The sequence below is a fragment of the Protobothrops mucrosquamatus genome, unplaced genomic scaffold (genome assembly GCF_001527695.2).
Source record: "Protobothrops mucrosquamatus isolate PMUCROS unplaced genomic scaffold, P.Mucros_1.0 scaffold195, whole genome shotgun sequence".
Taxonomy (NCBI): Eukaryota; Metazoa; Chordata; class Lepidosauria; order Squamata; family Viperidae; genus Protobothrops; species Protobothrops mucrosquamatus.
This window is the reverse complement of record NW_015386551.1, coordinates 125,912-144,943: the sequence shown is the minus strand read 5'-3', so window position 1 is coordinate 144,943 and position 19,032 is coordinate 125,912. Positions and strand designations below refer to the sequence as shown.

Genomic DNA, 19,032 nt, shown 5'->3' with positions numbered 1-19,032 from the left:
TTCTCCGGGAAGGGAGAGGCATGGAAAAAGCGTCAGGATATAAAGCTGGGAATTATTATTTTTTTTAAAAAAAAGGTGCGTGGACACGGTGCACGGGAAGCTGAGGTAACCAGGGCTGCACTTTCCTCTGGGTCTTACTTCGGAAGAAGGCGGGAAGGCAGACAAATATTGAACAGGATGTATTCCCCCCGCCCCCCACAGCCTGCCCCGTTAGCATGAGCTAAGGATGGCTGGCTGGGTAGGGAATGTTCAGTGGGAGCAGCGTGGTTCATGTCCACCCCCTTTAATGTCCTGTGAAAGCAGCACTGGAATACATGGGGTTCTCTCCTTCCAAATGTGAAAGTAGGAAAGTACTCTTTCGGAGTACTTGTGTTAAGCAAGTATTAAAGGATAGGGTTTCTAAGATTACGTCTCATAAATCTGATGATCTTTTAGTAGACACAGGTGTTTCAAGGACCCAATATTTGTTGAATTATGGGATAATCATTGCATTCTAACCGCGGCATAGCAACTAAATAATAAGTCTGCCATCTGCTAATATGGACCTGCTAATAAGGGCCCTTCTCCACCATATTTTATACTGGCATTTTTCTTCAATGTCCACACTTCCTCCACTAACCACTGTACTTTATGTCTGTGTCCTGTTGATGACTCAGATCGGCAGAAGGAAAAATAATAGGAAGTATTCAAATGAAGGGGAGTGCAAAGGAAGTCCTGCTCCCTAATGTTTTGTGGAAGCTGCTATATTTAGGCGGATAGAGGGGGCTTCAATATTTTCCTTCTGAGAAAAGGCTAAAAATTCTTTAGGTTTGAAAAAAAAGGTATTATTGGGAACATGACTGAGATATAAAAAAAATTATACATCAGGGAGAAGGGTTTTTTTAACCATCTCTTCAAACACTAGGACCGGTGATCATCCAATGAAACTAATTCAAAGAAGATTTAGAACAGTACTCCACCTCACCCCAGTACTTCTTCATGTAATGTATAGCTATAATATGGAGTTCATGGTGATGGCCACTAACTTGGATTGTCTTGAAAAGTGACTTGGTAAATTTAAGGAGGACAGATCGATCAAAACCTGTCAGTGTTACTCTGGTTTCTCCTGCTCTCTAGGATAACTTGGAATTGATTGATTGAACTTTTTAGTCCCACCCAGTCTGCCGTTACCACTACAGCCACACCCACCCAGTGAGCCACACCCACCCAATGAGCCACACCCAGTCAATGGGCCACACCCACCCGGCACTCAACGATGCATAAGTGGGTTTTTGAGTTGCAGTTTGGGCACTCAGTTTCTAAAAGGTTCGCCATCACTGTCCTAGGGAGCAGAAGAAACATGTCTCTATGTTTTCTTTTTAGCACCCAAGAGATGTCTGATTGGCCATTGTGAGAAACAATAGATGGTTTTTGTCTGATCTTTCCAGACTGTTCTTATATATTTATGACTTGATTTGGGGAGAACTGGGTGAGGGGCTTTTGAGCTTTCAACCCTCCCTTCTATTATCTGAGCACTGAAAGTTGAATGTCACCTGTCCAAAAAACTCCACATTAATCACTTTCCTTATCCTATTTTTTCCCCTCTTAAGGAAGCAGATGATGTTTGATATTTCATCTGACTTTTTATGGTTGGTTGCTGGGCTGTACATACTTTATAGTGCTTTATCATCAACTAGGTTTCCAGGGCTTGTCAGAGGAAGCTTCAAAGAGTATCGTATCTAAGGGAAAGTGCTTGCAGAGCAGCATTGGATAGAGATTCCTGTGAAGGAAACAAATTCCTGAAGATCTGCAAAGTCTTTTCAACTTGTCTAGGATTTGGGACTGTGCTGCCTATTCACTCTCTGAAGATGCCTCTTCAAAACCTCACACAACCCACCTATCACCAACCACCCAGTAACTCACAAGATAACTTACAAGGCTTGTTCAGTATGGTGCATGGTTACTTGGGAATCGTGCAACCCAACAGTTTCCCAAAAGGTAAGAATTGTAATGATGCAAGAATTACTTTTCATATCATCAACATTATCACTTTAGTACAGAATGCCATTGGGTTTTTCATAAAACTTGTTCAGCCCTTATTTTTCTCATTGTGTGGGCTTCTCAGATTAAGTGTTGTGAAGGACACACATTTAATTTGAGAATTCTTAGGAAAGTCTTAACTATCTGAATATCAAGGATGATGTTGGCTGATAGGCAAATAGCAGTGAGTTTGCTATGGCTCTGTGCAGAAAGCCAGTTTAACTATCTTGATGAAACAGTACTGGAAAAAATAATACTCAGTGCTATCATTCTGAAATGAGAAAGGTGTTGATTTATTGTACCAGGTTTACCTGGCATTGAAATTCTGAACAGTACAATAATAAGGGTGTTGGGAGGGGTTTGTCGATCTGTATACTTGAGCCTGATAGGTAAATACCATCTACTGTCTATGGTACATTTATTTATTTCACAATATTTATTTCTTCATATATTGAAAAAGATGAACTAACCTTTGGACAATGCCCATATTAATTGAAAGATCATTGAATGCTGGTGTTTTGCCGCCACAATTCCAGTTTCTGATAGCTGTGAAACCTGAGTTTGGGGAGTCAAATATTTCTAATGTATATTAAAGTACTGAAACTGTAACATGACTCCACACATAAATTTAGCTTTCCAATCCCCCTGAGAAATGGACAACTATATAGTAGTACAGTCTGTGGCATTTTACATACATGTCTTCCTTCCTGATCAGAACTTGGGATAACCTGTTTTTCCAGCTTAGAGTAAAAATAGGCTATTTACAAACAGATTTTTCTTTATGCCAGTTAGAAAACGATTTCTCTTTCTGGTCTAACTCCAGTGTCAATCAACTCTTCTCAGATTTTTTAAAGTGCAAAGAATACAAAGCACGCAACAAGCATCTGATCTGACAATTGTGCAGTCACTTGAAAAAGAGAACAGAAGCAAAAGGGCTGCTTGAATTATGGGCAGATGCTAGACACTGAATTCATAGTCTGAATGTGAAGAATGAAAGACCTAGGGCAGGAGTGTCAAACTGCGGGCCGCAAGCTGGACGCGTCACGCGGAAGCCACACCCACCCCATTGCCGGCAATGGTAAAACCGTCCCAATATGTTGTGCGATGTCACGTGACGTCGCGAGTTTGACATGACTGACCTAGGGAATCAATTCTCCACGGAGTAGAACGAATAAACCCACAAGTTTTTTTCTTGTTTCCAAGAACTTTATGTTCTTAGGCAGTCCAAGAAGAACAACCACAAAACCTTCCACTTGTCTTCATGCAATTTTGGTTATATGATTTATGCTGTTTTCCAATACATTGTGTCAAAGCTTCAAATGAAATTTCTGTGGAAGGCTTCAAAAGTGTTAAATGGTACAGTTATCCAGAAATTTACCACAATTTGTAATTTAATTGCACAAAACTTAATTTAATTTAAAATAAGCCCTGCCTTAGGCATGAAAGCCAGCTGGGTGACTTTGGGCCAGTCAGTTCCTTTCTCAGCTCAGCTCACCTCATAGGATTGTTATTGTGCAGAAAATAGGAGACAGAAGGAGTATTAGAACATTTGCTGTCTTGAGTTATTTATAAAAATAATAAAGGTGGGATTAAAAAAAATCTAGAATCGGAATCAGAAAATTCTCCTTTTCATCGCTCAAGTCAATTAAAAGAGGAATAAGTATACGAACTATCTTAGAGCAGTCTTCTGAAATCTCCAATATTATGGCTGAATGCAAGTGTAAGTGCAATGGCAAAGCTCTGTTCATTTAATTCCACCACTGTGGACATGCAACAGGATTGTGTTTTAATAGGGAAAAATAGGGTGGGGGTGGAGAGAAGGAGCTATAGCATTTCCTGGGCTATTTTATCAGGGTTGGCTTCCCAGCCCTTTTTTCTTCCTCGTGGCTTTGATTCCAGAAGTGCAGACCATGAGATTGACCACTACTGAATAAGCTGGAGAAAGTGGTGTCTTGTTTCTTTCCTTAAAAAATATTTCTGTGGTACTTTCAACATTTTAATAGGGTATTTTAATACAAAGCAGAATGAAAAACATATATTTATTAAAACACCTGAAAGAAATAACAGTCTGTATCTGATACACTGGAGAGAGGCCCAAAGCAGAAAATACCTGTAGCCTATCCTCTCCCTTGGATCAGCTATTTCAGGCCCCTGAAAAGATTAACATGGGATAAGGTTGTTTTTTTTTACAAATTGTGTCTGCACAAGGTTTAAATAGCAAACACCACTGTTTGAACAGTGTTTCAAAATAAATTAGAAACCTGGTATAGATCTCTTCAGACCTTGGATAGATGGGTTTGCAGTGTCTCCTTCCTCTTAATAGCTCAAAGTCTGTGCTTTGAACTAGCCCTGAGTTGTAAGGCAGCCAAGATGCTGTTCATTCAGATTCTTAACCTGAAATGCACTAGTAACCACAGCATGCTTAACTATAGTCAAGTTGTTTTCTATCCAGACTGAATTGAAGCTCAGTTGAAGCACATACACCCTCCACTGTATACAAGCATAGGACAGAAACAGGATTAAATAGTATGCTAGTGGCTGTATCAGTTTGACCCCAAGGACACTGCTTCTTTCTTTAGAATAATGAGGCAGGCTCTGAGGCTGCGATTTCTTATCTTGAATATAATGCTTCTTGTGATGCAACTCAAAATGTTAAGATCCTTTTGACAATAGTATTGCATGTTGAGTCGTATTCAGATTGTATACAACTGGATAATCTAATCCTTGTGGCCTTCCTGAAAGTTATTGCTTCTTTCTCTTTTTAAAACTAGAGACAGTTCTTTAAACTCATGTGTTTAGTTTAGTCTGTTGCAGCTTAAAGGGGTTGAGAGTAATAGCTAATGAAAGTTGAGAGTCTTCTAATTGCTGTTTTTCTGGACCTTCAGTCACTGAATATGAAACTACAAATTAGTTAGATATAAGTAACATTAAATGTCCACTTGGTGCAATATTTTGCTTTGAAGAATAGCCATCTATTCCCCTCTTAGTTGGTAGACTCTGTGTTTTATTACTTCTCTTTAACTACTAAATAGCAAACAGCTATTTAAGAAGTATATACTGTTAGTTTATCTTATCCGTTAAAAAAACGAATCTAAGGTCAGCAGGCGCATTGAGCAACTGTGTATTTCTTGTATTTAACAGTTATCTTTCCATGAAGGCACCAGTTCTTTTATTCTTAAGAATGCTAGGTTTTCTCAGGTATCAGGTGTCAAGTAAAATATACTGTATATATGGTGGCTTTTCCTGTTTCTGTTGTTTCTATTGACATTTTTACATAATCCTAAAATGATTCCATAGGCAGATTTGCTTGTGAAGCACTGGACCTAGGCATTCTAATCAACAAGGCCTCATAATCGACAGAATCCAGCCCTTTCTTAGCTGTTTTGCCATAAGGAAATATGAGGGTTTTCCCCCCCCCATCCCTGGAAAGGGAGGTAGTTTAATAGGCTGTGGAGAGCTGAGGGTGATATGAAGATTGTTTTGAAGTCCATTTTACACTTTGGCAGCTGCTGTGTTTTCCATTAAAGGCTTGAGTACCAACATTTCTATTTATTGTAAAGGAGCTGTTCCAGTTTCAGTCAATCATTAATTTTTTTGTTTAATCTCCAGGCAGCTTGTTTCTAAATGCAGAATAAAGAAATTAGTTAGAGTAGGTGGAGGGAAAGCAGCATATTAAGATGGAAAAAGAGATACAAAAGTGACATGACAAAGGAAGGGTGGTGTCTTTTCAGACGACTCTTAACAGGGTCTCCGATTATCAACATTCTATGTTATAAAACTTTCTAATTCATTTTAGAATCATGTGTTTAGAATATGTATTTGGATAATTTGTGCACATACTGTACATGGCTTTTCATTATCTTTTATAATGTGAGTTTTTAAAGCTTTCTGTTGTTTTTCTAGTTGCCATTGTTTAGGCCTATGAATTAAATCGAACCCAACAGGTTTTTCTCCTACGTCTTAAATTTAACCCTTTGGAGTGTTTCTTTTTCTTTGAAAATTTTGCCTTGTGAAAAATGAGTCTGTGAATTATAGCTCAGTATTTTGATTTACTGTTTCTGGTAATGTTCCTTCCCTCTTTTCCTCAGGGCCACCCTCTTTATTCTCTACATCTAACTCTAGTGGCTATATGCTTCATTGCAAAAATTGCAGAGTAACTTTTCATTTTGAGAATGATCAGCTATCATTACTGGGACTTTTCACTTCCATAAGAAGTGAGTAAAACCACCAGAAATTTATTAAGAATTTACCCTCCAATGGCAGGTATCCTAGATCAATGTGGCTATATAAGTTGACTTTGGCCACAAATCAGTTTTTTGAAGTTCCACAAGTTACTCAACTGAATCAGTCACTACTTGCTTCAAATAACCATCTTGAAATAATCTCAATTTTTCAAAGTTTCACTAGTTTTGCTCAAAAATATATTTAATTTTTTCCAACCTCATCTTAATACCAATCTGCTACAAGATCCGAATCCTGTCATGATAAGGAACATACAACCTGGACAGTGCTAGCATATAGGATAGCCAGAACAACTAATGATTTTAACACCTGTAAATTTTTAAACAGATAAAAATAGAGCTATTACCGGTAAATGGAGAAAAAAAAAGGTTTATACTAAAGTTCTGGGCCAGGATCTAACAGATTGTAATGAATAAAGATCATTGTCTGTTTGGGCAGTTTTTCTAAATCTATAGCTAACATAAAAACAATAATCATACTTATCCTATAGTTTTTCTTCATACTTGGCCCAGACATTTCTGAGGTCTTTTTACTATCCTAGACAGTACCCTCAATATTCAGTCACTAGAGGATCTTACTCAGAGTGCTTTCAGTATCTTCTGTTGAAATTTTTTAAAAATGCCCATCGAAAAAGTAATAAAACTCCTGGCAAATATTTAATTCCATTTGAATTTTTAAAGATAAATCCAATATAGTGGGAATTGATGTTAGCCTCTCTTTTGACTTCCATATATTGTATGTGTACCCAAGGAATGGCTTAATTCCATTACTCTCCCAATATAATGTTAATGATCACCCAGTCTTCTTTCGGTAATTAATAAACTATATGCCACGTTTTATGTCATAAATGTTCAGATTGGCTACATTCTAAGAATATTTTTGTACCTGAGCAGGCCACTTTCAGATCTGGATACTTTGCAATGAACCAGCATATAATTCTGTATCATTTAACAGAAAAATAACAATAATCTCCCAAATGGAATCCTCTACATTGCCTTCATAAATCTAAAGATGGCTTTTGATGTTATACTTTGACAGAAACTATGGAGAAAATTAGTAGTCTCTGAGATACCCTCTAGAGGAGAAACTACAAAGTGCCTAATGGCATTTTAATTTTCAAAAGACTGGCAGAGCTATCCCTGTAGAAATTATTTGGAAGGGCTAAAGCAGCGGTTCTCAACCTAGGGGTCGCGACCCCATTTGGGGTCGATCGACCATTTCACAGGGGTCGCCAAGCAAGGCTGTCCGCCATTTTTTTCCCCTTTTCCGGCGGGTGCCTTACCTCCCATGGGCTGGGCCAGCTGGTGGTCGGCCTGCTCCGTCTCTGCTGCTTGCCAGCTACGCCTCGGCCGGCACAGGGGGCAGAACCACGCATGCGCGGCGCTCCCAGGCAGGGAATGTCCTCGACTTACGACCGGTTGGGTAGTCCTCGACGTACGACCGGTTTAGTGCTCGACTTATGACGGGTTTAGTCCTCAACTTACGACCGGTTGGGGGTCGCGGCATTAAAAAGGTTGAGAACCACTGGGCTAAAGGTAAGCAAGCTCACAGCAGCCTTCTATAAGGAACCAGATTGGCGTCCTTCACATTGCCTTGGTGATCTTCCTAGGAGGGAGGGAAAGCCATTTCCAATGGTCTGCTGGGATGATGCCAGGATATGCTGCCCTTTAGTTATCTGGATTTAAGAGATTTTTGAAGAAAAGTTTCTTGAACAAAAAAATGTGTTTCTCTTTTCCTATCCTATGTTATGGCAAAGAAGTATTTAATTTGATGTTAGGCTCAAAAAAAAAGCAAGAAAGACATGCAGAGTTACATTGTAAGCAGTTTCCTTTATTGTCACTTACCTATATACAGAAATCTTGCTAAACTAAAGCAACTACTTGCATTATTAAAGACATACTCTGAGAACTTCTAGGGAGCAGCTATCCTGACCCTCTTTCCCCTCAACCAAGCTATCTAAACTTCACTGTTTCTTGGTCATCTGGAATGCAGCCTCTCCTTCCTGGGAATCCAGACTATACTCCACCATTTGATTTCCTCTGTAGGATATAGCCTGCATTCAAGCAGAGATATCTTTTTAACATTATTTTATTGATCTGTCTTAAGTGCTTAGGACCCAATGCTCAAACTCTCTTGTGCAAAGTGTACACAACCTTCAATTCCAGCAAAAATGTTGTTTGCCAAATTAATATACTCTTGCAAATGAGAAGCCTGCTTTTCCTTTTATAAAAGATATTTCTCATTCTTTGTAAAACACCTTATGTGCTTTCTTCAGTGCCTTTTTTACTTGCCACAAAAGATCTTAAATCTAACTCATTTAAATTTATATTGAACCTAAGTCATTTAAATTAAATCTAATTCAGTTAAATGTATTTATATGTTACAGTATATAAAGTGTCTTTCAGAGGAGATTAGTTCCCAAGGTAGCATTAAGAAAATCAAGATCATAAGGGGAAGTTGAGATAATACATTAAAAGGAAACAAAACCAAAAATGTTTGTTATGGGTAAACAAGGGAGATATTTATGCAAGTAAAGTGAGTTTTACTGGAAGTGCAAACAGCTGAAAGAGGGTTCAAAAGCTGCAAAAAGATTTTGATGCTTAGAGGGTATATTTCAAGATGAGGTCTCTTGATATGGAGTATGGCAGCATCAATTCTGCCGCAGTGTACAGTTATGAAAATAAAATGTGCTGAGGCATCAGTCTGCCTGATAGATATATTTTCAAACCTGAAAAAGCATTTAATTCTATTGCTACATCTTTTTTTTCTTTTTACAACCCTTTAACCCCTTTTCTTGGGGTGGAGTCGGGATGACTAATGGAGCTGAGCATTTACTGGCCGGATGTCCTTCCAGACGCCTACAAGGAGTTCACAGCAGATATTTTCCCTTTTCACCCTGATAGAGAAACATCTGCCACTGCCTAGGATTGAACTCTCAACCTTCCAAGTGGGAAGCAAGTGTTTTCACCTCTAGGCCACCGCACCACTCCTTATTGCTACATCGTATTGGGTTAAATATATATATATATCCCATATTCTCTTGAATATTCTTCCTGAATCCTGGGTATTTTTGTGTCAAATGTTTACTTCAGATTAAATCATATATTTTAACAAGCAAAAACCATACTTACGATAAGCATTTTTCTTTTAACTTAAGGGTGAATTACATCCTGTCCCAAGGCCATTCAGCTAATATCTGAAAATTAGTACTGGGGCCTGCTGCCATTTTGGCCATAAAACATATGAACTCTATAGTGCAGGCCTTAATATAGCTTAAAAAAAATAAAGGTCTACTGCAAAACTCTTAGAGCAGTCCACAAGCTAAACAGCTCAATATTGCTGATTTGCATTGTTAGCATCTATGAATCTCTTCCCAAGATTAAATATGGTCCTCAGCCATCAAAAAGTTGCTCATCACTGTTCTAGTTTAAAAAGCTATAGTTGACATGTTGACCATTAGGAAAACCAATATGAAAATTCATAAAGGCACCTTTATTGAAGTTGTACAACATTGTTACAAGATGATTGATGTTAAAGAGTTATTTATCAGTCATGTGGGTAGAAAAAAAGATGGGGGGAAAAAAGAAGGTTTGGTCATGGAGCCATTTTTTACCAGTTTCTCATGATTAGATAGAATAATGGGAACTTTCAGATCTGCAGATGGGTTCTTTACTGGTGCAGTGTAGCAGTTCATTCATTGCTATATGGAATTTGGATCATCTAGAGTCTAGCATGACTCAGATATATTATAATCTTTTAATTTTCAGCTGACTTCCTTATAGCTGTATCCAATCCCCATATAGTGTTCACTTGCACTGCATTGCTTAGTAGCTTGGTAGAATATTTGTTATGGCTATTTCCTATTGCATTGTTTGTCTGTTCCTTTATGGTTCCAAGCTGATAGCCTTTGAAGTGGAGAACGTTTGCAAAGCATGTAGCATTACACCACCTAGAGGCAGAGAGGAAATACTGCTTGTAGAGCAGTGCCAAAGGAAATACGTATTTGGGTGATAGGATTAAATCCAGTTACCTGAACTTTTCTGTTCCTGTAACTAAAGAGGAAGGTTTTATGTATTCTGAAGGCTGGTATCTCCCTAAAGTTTCCAGAAGCCCATGGGTAAAAAGGTTCATGAATTCTTCCTACATCCAATGCCACTGTAACCTTTTTCTTTTCTGGCCAGTTGTTAGTGATTTCCCACAGAAATATGGGAAAAGTCAAAATATTGAAATCCTTCTAGGCATTATTTTCATTTAATTGTTTTGAATGAAAAATGTCTTCACTCTTTTAAAAATACTATATTTGCCCTACATATATCCAACAGTAAAAATGGCTTTGGAGAAAGGGAGCTGGAGAAATGACATTTTCAGCCTGGTAACCAGAGTCCAGATAGGATTTTTTTTTACAGATTTTGGATTATCTATAGATGTTAATAAATAAATGATAGCATTTTCTGTCAACCTCTGTGCTTTTCCCTAGATCTCCTGACATATGTGATCAGGCATCCAGATTTCCTTCAAAACCAGACAGTGTATAAAGAGGTAAATAGAGTGTGATCCTTGTGGTTAATGAAAATGTGAAGATGTCTAAGACTTGATATGCTGAGGCCTCATTGTCCTTTGCTAGATCTGGTTAATTGATTGAGAGTTTAAAATAACATTCTTGCTGTTTAGTGTTGTTTTTTTTAAGGCAGTAAAAATGGTATCTGAGGTAAATCCAATGGAATATGCCCACTCCTGAAGGCAGCCTCCTGTTTAGTTTTCTATCCTTCTCTCTGCATTATGGACAAGCATCCACAGACTGCTAACTCTGTTAACTCTCTCTTGCTTCCCTCCATCTCTAGATGCTGAAGTATGAGACGGGCTTCCTGGTTTGTACTGTCATTGGCCTTCTGTTCATCGTCCTTGTGCCTCTAGTGGGCTTGTATTTCTGTTGCTGCCGCTGCTGTGGACATTGTGGAGGTTTCATGTACCAGAAGCAGAATAAGCACACTGTCTGCAAGAGACAGACTCTTTTTTGCTTTCTGCTGGGCATCACTGCTGTTCTTCTGTAAGTTTTATCCTATGAAGAACGACAGAACGAGCATGAGGGAATGTGACTATTCTATGGGCTTTTGCTTATCTTTATAGCCTCTGGTTTAAAGTAGCTACTCCTGCACCTCTACAGTAGATTGGTTTGCATTGACAGAAAATTGGGTAGCACCTTAAAGTTTATAGTTGTATCTCCTGAAGTGGACAATGATCCATGAAAGATGAAGTTGTAATAAATTGATTACTCTTTAAGATGCTTCTTGTTGATTTGGCAGCAAGAGGCTAATGTGATCAGTCCTCTGGAAACACACTGAAATCAGATCCCTTGATTTGTATGGATAAGCATTGTACTAACATAGCAGATGTTCCTAATATAATATTCACAGTGGCTGAAGGACAGAGTTAACTGAGATGTGAGTTCTTTTGTCCCCTTGGCAAGTCTGTCAGGATTGTTTGTATTTGGGGAGTGGTTTCCTGAAAGTTGGGCCTAGGATGGGATGGGCCAAGCAGGGAAGATGTAAAGGAAATGGCCATGGTGGGGGAGTAGATTCCACTGGGTGGGACTAAACAGTTACGAAGTTGCTCTATGGCCAAAGAGTGCAACCATATGATAGCAGCCTGGAATATTCCTGGTAATGCTTGATTTTGCCAAAACTCCCCTCAGCAATTTTTTCCCCAGAAGCAAGCACATTGTTAAAGCATAAATATGCCCTTGAGCATGTGTGGATTGCACACACACCCTTATTTTTCCTTACAGAAATTCCCACACATTGGAGTACCCTTACTATATAATTTGTTTCTATACTATTCCCAGAAGGACACAAAAATCAAAGTTAGCCATAATATATTTTTGTTAATGCAGGCAGGATTACAAAGATATTGTGTGTGGCATAATTAACCACAAGTGAGTTGATGGGGTTAGAGAGAGAAGGTGCTACAGAATATAAAATTATTTTGACAAATCACATAACTAGGGGATTCCCAGCTGAAATCACACTATGATTCTGCAATGTTAGAAAGAAAAAAAAGGCATTAAGTGCTGGCTCTGAGCCATACTTATTTTTTCCTTATATTCTGTTTAGCTTCACACATAATGCTAAGGTATCTTTTTAAACCATGTATTGTTGAACATAATAAACTACTTCATAGATAATGTTAGGGCAGAATTGGTGGCTTCATACATCATACAAAGCTAGAAAAACTCAACTCATTTTACATCTAAACATTTTACAAGATTTGTATCCCCATAGCTTTTCAAATACTTAACACAACATCAATGTCCAAATAAATTTTATTTATTTATTGCATTTATATCTTACATCAGTTGGATGAGACCTCAATATATTGCTATGTTTGCAGCCTACTGAATGATGTTACTTAGTTGCTCTTCACAACTTTGTTCTTTTATTTTTACTTCTTCTGCTAAAGGGCTGGAGATATATGTGCCTATGTCAGCAATCAACGTATATCCCAGGGTCTAGGGAGTGGTTTTGACATTTTCAACAAAACAGTGAGCAACCTGAATGTTTATCTGAATTCTATACCTCAGGTAAATGTGACCCCTCTATCTTATCCTATTTTTTTCATACCCTACTCTGTATTAGTCCCAGTTGCCATGCGGCTTGCTCTGTTTTCCAGCAAAATATCTTTGATTCCATTCCATTGCTTCCATTCTGTAGCATTTCTTCTACTTCTCTTGAGAAAATTGGTTGGCTCCTTTTAACCCACCAGCATGTTACTATTCTCTATCTATAGTTTTAATACTTCAGTGCCTGTACTAAATTACTTATCCATTGCCTGCTGGCAAATAAACATTAGATCCTGTTAATACTAGGGAAGATCCTACCAAAGAAACAGGTAAAGGTCTAAAGCTTTTCCATATCCTAGTTGAAGGCTAGAACATAGAGTAAAACTCTTAAGTAAATCAAAGAGATATGTCAGTGTTCATAATTGTTGTTGATGACATTGCATTTTCATGCAATCTATCTGTGCCTTCTATTATAGCCCATAACCAATTAACGTTAAAGTAGAAGCAATAAAATGTAATGATTTTCATAATAGCAGAAGGAGCAAGCAATAATTGCTGTTAACAGAAAAATGTTTAAAATGATTTTGATTTAGATTTTTACCAACAACATTGTTTCAGTAGCAGTTCCCTTCAAAGGCAGGTCTGCTTGGACCACTGTATCATGTCATACTGTATACAGGTAGTTCTCGACTTACAATAGTTTGTTTAGTAACTGTTCAAAGTTACAACGGCACTGAAAAATGTGACTTATGACTATTTTTCACACTTAACGACCATTACAGCATCCTCATTGTCACACGAGCAAAATTCAGATGCTTGACAACTGACTCATATTTATGACGGTTGCAGTGTCCCAAGGTCACATGATCCTTTTTGTGACCTTCTGACAAACAAAATCAATGGGGAAGTCAGATTCACTTAACTACCGTGTTACTAACTTAACAACTGCAATGATTCATTTAACAAATGTGGCAAGAACAATGGGGCAAAAAAATCACTTAACAAATTTCTCACTTAGCAATATAAATTTTGGGCTCAATTGTGGTCATAAGTCAAGGACTATCTGTACTTCTGAGAATTGCTTTTGTAGAACAATGGTTCCAAGAAATCTTTGCAAAAATCAGAAAAGTGTCTAAATCCACGAATGTTTTTTAACCATTAGCAACCAAAGGATATGGCAAGATTAGCAATCAGGGGATCTGGCAAGAAAAGATTGTAGAATAGAATCTTGGAATATCTGTGCTCTGGTTCCCCTTCACTGGAACTAAAATTACTTTTGGGTAGCCAGTTTGTGACCGTGGTTCATTTATATGCTTTCTTTCATAATGGTTTTTAATAAGACAATATAAATCCAAATATCCTAAAAATGTCAATAATATCTGAATACATAAAAAGCAGCATAAAACATCTAGTGAAAATGACTTAGAAAAAGTAACAATTAGATTATCTTAACAATCAAATAACATGACTGCTTTATGGCAAAAACAAAAAAGGCCTTAGAATTTTTTTTAAAAGCCTTAGTTTTTAGTATCAAAAAAGTGGTTGTCAAGCTTTATCTCAATGAGACCTTGCCAAAATTGGAGAGCTGTCACTCAGATGGTTGTGCTCCATACTTCAAGATAGGAGGGCATTTAGAGCAGGACTTCTAAAGATGACTGCAATGCACAATTAGCAGTTCAGAGAAAGGTACATCCTTTCAGAAGTTGTGCCCCCAAGTTGTGAAGGACTTCATTGGTTGTTACCAACTCTTTTTACTTGAAATGAGCCAGCACAGGAAACATATGATCATAATGCCCATTCCAATTATTTATCTAGCTGCTGTATTCTATACTAATGGATATTTCTAGACTATCTTCCAAATTAGCCCCATCTCTTTCTCTCTCCCTCCATCTCTTCCTCCCCCTCCTCTCTCATTTACTGTATTTACCTCTAGAAACCAAATATTGCATTTATTTTGTGTATCGTATTTTTTTCTGTGACAAAAAGCACATAGGACAGTTCCTTAGAAGTGATGGTTCCAGCAACTTTGCCAACTGAATCTATATACAGATAGTCAGTATGTGACTTTATATCTGAAATATATAGGAGAGCTTTTTGGTACAATAAACATATTTTAATAATCTTGTGTTCAAATTGTATATGACATCCTATGTTTTTCCTCATAATTTCCATGAATCCACGAATCCCAAGTTCAGGATTTTAGTTTTGTGTGCTATCTTCTCTGTTAACGTAGGATTTTATTTTATCTCTCCCACAGGAGATTAATGACATCATCACGTCTAGTAAAGTGCCACTGGATCAGGTTAATGTGAGCTTGTGGAGTAAGTTTATGCTTTGGCTACAATTCTGGGGAGAAAGATGTATGCAATCTCTAGTGAAAGAAAGTAAAAGATTCATGATGATGTATTGGAAATGTCTCAAATTGTGAAATATCATTTTTGCACTGCATCCTATGATTACAGAGAACCAGTTTAGGAAGATACCTCTGAATTTTTTCAGAGCATTCTAGAGAAATAGGAAACAAAGCATTGTGTACACTACCTTGAGTTGTACAAAATAAAGGTGGGGTATACATTTTTATTGTTATTTTTGAGTGCATGAGTGCACAAGCTTTTTTAGGCCAAGTGATGTGAATCATATCATCTTTTGGGGGGTTTCCATGTGTAAAGTGAAGGAAAAATGGGTATGGTCAAATGAAAAAATATATGCAAAAAGATATTTACATTTGCACATTTCTGTCCATCCATCCTAAAAATTTTAAATGGCCGTGGGGTTTTACAGGCAAATGGCAGTGGAAAAAATATTTCTGTTAGTAACTTTGTGTTGATGCTTTCCTTCTTTGCAGATATTGGTGATACCTTGGGGAGCAAGATCAAGGATAAATTAGGTGGACGAACAAACAAAGTATTAGATACAGCTGAGCAGCTTCTTCAAGGTATTGCAAGAGAGACTGGATTAGGAAATGGTATTGAGATATAATAGTAGAATGGAAGCCCATATACATTGGTAATAGAGGGTAACCCAGAAGTTGAAGGAACTTTTACAGAAAGTTCTCATAAAAAAGCCCTAGACTTTGTTATAGTTCTAGAGACAAGTGATTTGCTAACCTTATCATAAGAGATGCTATGACAAGAAAAAAAATCTTGTTTTTCTCTCCGGAGCAAAACCATGGGAACCCAAAGGCTAGGAAACTGCTGGAGACATATTGATTGATTTCATTATGTTTTATATGTTTGAGGGGTAATTCCCTGTGGACAAAATCAGTGCCAGGTCAAGAAACAGACATCAAAGGGATTCTAGGAATGTCATTTATTGTTATAGGATATAATAACAGAGTCTTAAAAGCCTGCTCAAGTTTCTCTCTGTCCCATCCTATCCAAACAAAATCAAGGTGGTATTATTTTGAATTTCTTTCTCATGCTTCTTTCTATTTCTGGACCATGAAACATAGCAATAGCACTTAGACTTTATATACCGCTTCACAGTGCAAAATCATGTCCAACTCTTTCCTTATTTAATGGTCTTTTATATCTTGCACAAGATCATCTCTGAGTTCTTTTACAATCAAGAACTAAGTGGATACTTCAGGTTGTGGAATTCTTCCTCAGTCTTTCCTCTGTCCTTCCTACTTTTTTTTTATAGACATTCAGAGCATAGACCAGGAACTCCAGGAAGTCAACCAGACTGGTGCTCGCTTGCAGGAAATACAAAAAGAGCTGAACAAAAAACTGACTGACCTGAGAACCGAGATCAATGCCACTCTGGAAGAATGTGGCAGCTCCTGTGGGGAAGTGTCCGTAGAGAACCTGACGCCTGAAGCCAATTTTGATACGGTAGAATGGGGTTTGGAAGAGAGAGAAATATATGAATGGGCAGGGTGGATTATTGGACGGCATAGGAAAAGATCTGATTGGGTCAAGGGTACGGTGAACTGTTCAGTGTTTTTTTGGGGAGGCATAGAAATTCAATTAATGATACATCTTAAAAGTCCGTCTAAGGAAGCATAATGTAATTGGGGTAAGATTGCTGAGATAATTGACCCACAGGAGGCTGAAATCAGAAGCCATAAAACCAAATGTATTCCCATTGTAACACGATACAGAATAGTTTACAATGTAGGAGTATGTTTTCAAGTTGTCTAGTTCTGTGTTCATTAACTCCTAATCATCCATATCACATTTCTATGTGGCAGCTCTTGCTTCATGTGTTTTCACTTCATCCCACTAGAAACATAGTACATACCCAATTGCTTAATTGGGGTTGATCAAACAATAAAAAGATAGGTTTTTGCATTATTTCTTTCTGCAGATTCCTGATGTCAGCCATCCGCTTAATTTGATATCTGATCTGACACGTTTAGATCTCAACAGTACTCTAATAAAGGTAACACCCTCCTTTTCTTCTACAATTCTCTTTCCAAGTATCTACTCCAGGTGCCAGTGCAATAAGATGGGTGCCCATGAGAGGTTGAGGAACAGGACAAAATAGTCACTTCAACAATCATTGGTCATTGTTTGGAGCCATTTTGTTCATGGACTGATGAACCCTATTTGTATGAGACCTGTACTATGTCCTTGAAAGGGATTAAATCTGTTAATCTGGGGAAATGGCAAATGTATCTTCTTGGGGGCTTTGTCTTTTCTTCAACAGCTTGGGCTCATGTTTTACTTGACTTACATTCTGAGATCTGAGCTTTGTTTGTATGTGTCTTCATCTGTGTCTGTCTGGATGTCTTTTGCTTGTAGGCAAGAAATTTCGTGAAAGAGATACCACAGAAAGTCTCTAATCAAACCAAAGAGGAGGTGTCTGGTCAGTAACCCAGTCATAGAATTTGTTCTTCATTTCAAGCATTATGCTGTGGTTTCTAAAGGCATGTAGGTGTAAGAAATTATTCATATGACTGACATTATAAGGTGCATTTATAAGAGAAGGTCTGACATGCCTCTCCCTCATTTGTGGATACCTTACAAGCACCCCCACTTCAGCTAAATATAGTTTTCCAATAGTCCCATCTTTCCAAAAGAAATCTTTCTATTTTCCTCCACATAAATTATGTAATTAATTAATTTATAATGTATGTATTGTGTTTATATCTCATATTTCCATTAGAGTCATAGAATTAGAAGGGAACTTTTAGGTACATTAATTGAATCGATTCCTTAATGCAGAAGTAATAAGTAAAATAATGCCAGATTACATCCCCTGAAGCACAGCTCACTATCTTCCACATACTTAGCTCCCCTATCAAACTATGACTTGTGGAAGTATTTTCTAACATTCAGCTGGAATCTCTCTTCTTGTTCCTTATGACCATTATTCCATCTCAATGATAGAGGACAGGTCTTAACTTCTGTATGACACGTCTTCATTTCCTTGAAAAGTGCTTTTATATTCCCCTTCTAAAATCTTTGCTCAGCTCTAAACATACCAATTTTTTTTTACTTTGTTTTAAAAATAAGAGTTACGTTTTAATCCCCTTGTTGCTCTTTTCTGCAAGTTTTTAACTGATGCTCTTTTAAAGCGTGGTGCCGAGAACTGGAAAAAGTACTCAAAGTAGAATATAATTATAACTTCTCCTGATTAGATAAATGAAATTCTGTTCACACAGTCTAAAACTGCATTTGACTTCTGAGTAGCCATATTTTGAGTTGCCAATTCCTATTCAGTTCTAAGATTTTTTTCAGATTTAGTATTATCAGGCCAGATATCCTCCCATGCTCTCTACCTGTGCATTTGTTTCATTTTTTTCTAAGATCTTCCTTTGTTTATTAGTACATTTGCTTTTGTGATTTTTCTCAAATCTATTAATATAATTTTTTATTGGGTTTTAATCCTAAATTTTAATATTTTCCAACCTGAAAACCTCTAGATATACAGACTTCTGGCATTTTCAGGAATGGCCATACTGACTGTGAAATTCTGGGAGTTGAAAATCATACATCTGGAAACATGTCCCAAGTATTAGCCGAGGTTGGGCAACACTATCTTGCAGTATTAGCTATCTACCTACTTTTATGTCATCTTCATATTTGATAAGCATTTCTGCCAACTGTTTATTTAAAACAATTAATGACAATGTTGAAAGATGCTACAAATAACTAAATATATAGTTATTAATAACAATACAGACTAAAGGTTTACTGATAATTAAAACAGAGTTAAAAATATATGTATCTCTATTTCTCTGTATGTATCTCTCTGTAATACAAAGGTCT

At 37.4% G+C, this 19,032-nt stretch overlaps 1 protein-coding gene across 1 annotated transcript in view; it reads left to right on the top strand.

Moving 5' to 3' along the window:
• Positions 1 to 1,820: 1,820 nt before the first annotated feature.
• LOC107285586 (prominin-1-A) overlaps positions 1,821 to 19,032 on the top strand; it is a gene marked incomplete at its 3' end in the record, with an annotated part of 32,294 nt that continues 15,082 nt past the window's right edge. The window contains 9 exon segments of the mRNA XM_029283705.1: positions 1,821 to 1,977; positions 10,739 to 10,800; positions 11,103 to 11,308; positions 12,718 to 12,838; positions 15,075 to 15,138; positions 15,663 to 15,752; positions 16,460 to 16,650; positions 17,126 to 17,200; positions 17,563 to 17,626. Of these exon segments, the coding sequence (XP_029139538.1) occupies positions 1,848 to 1,977; positions 10,739 to 10,800; positions 11,103 to 11,308; positions 12,718 to 12,838; positions 15,075 to 15,138; positions 15,663 to 15,752; positions 16,460 to 16,650; positions 17,126 to 17,200; positions 17,563 to 17,626 (1,003 nt within the window). The 5' untranslated portion in view covers positions 1,821 to 1,847.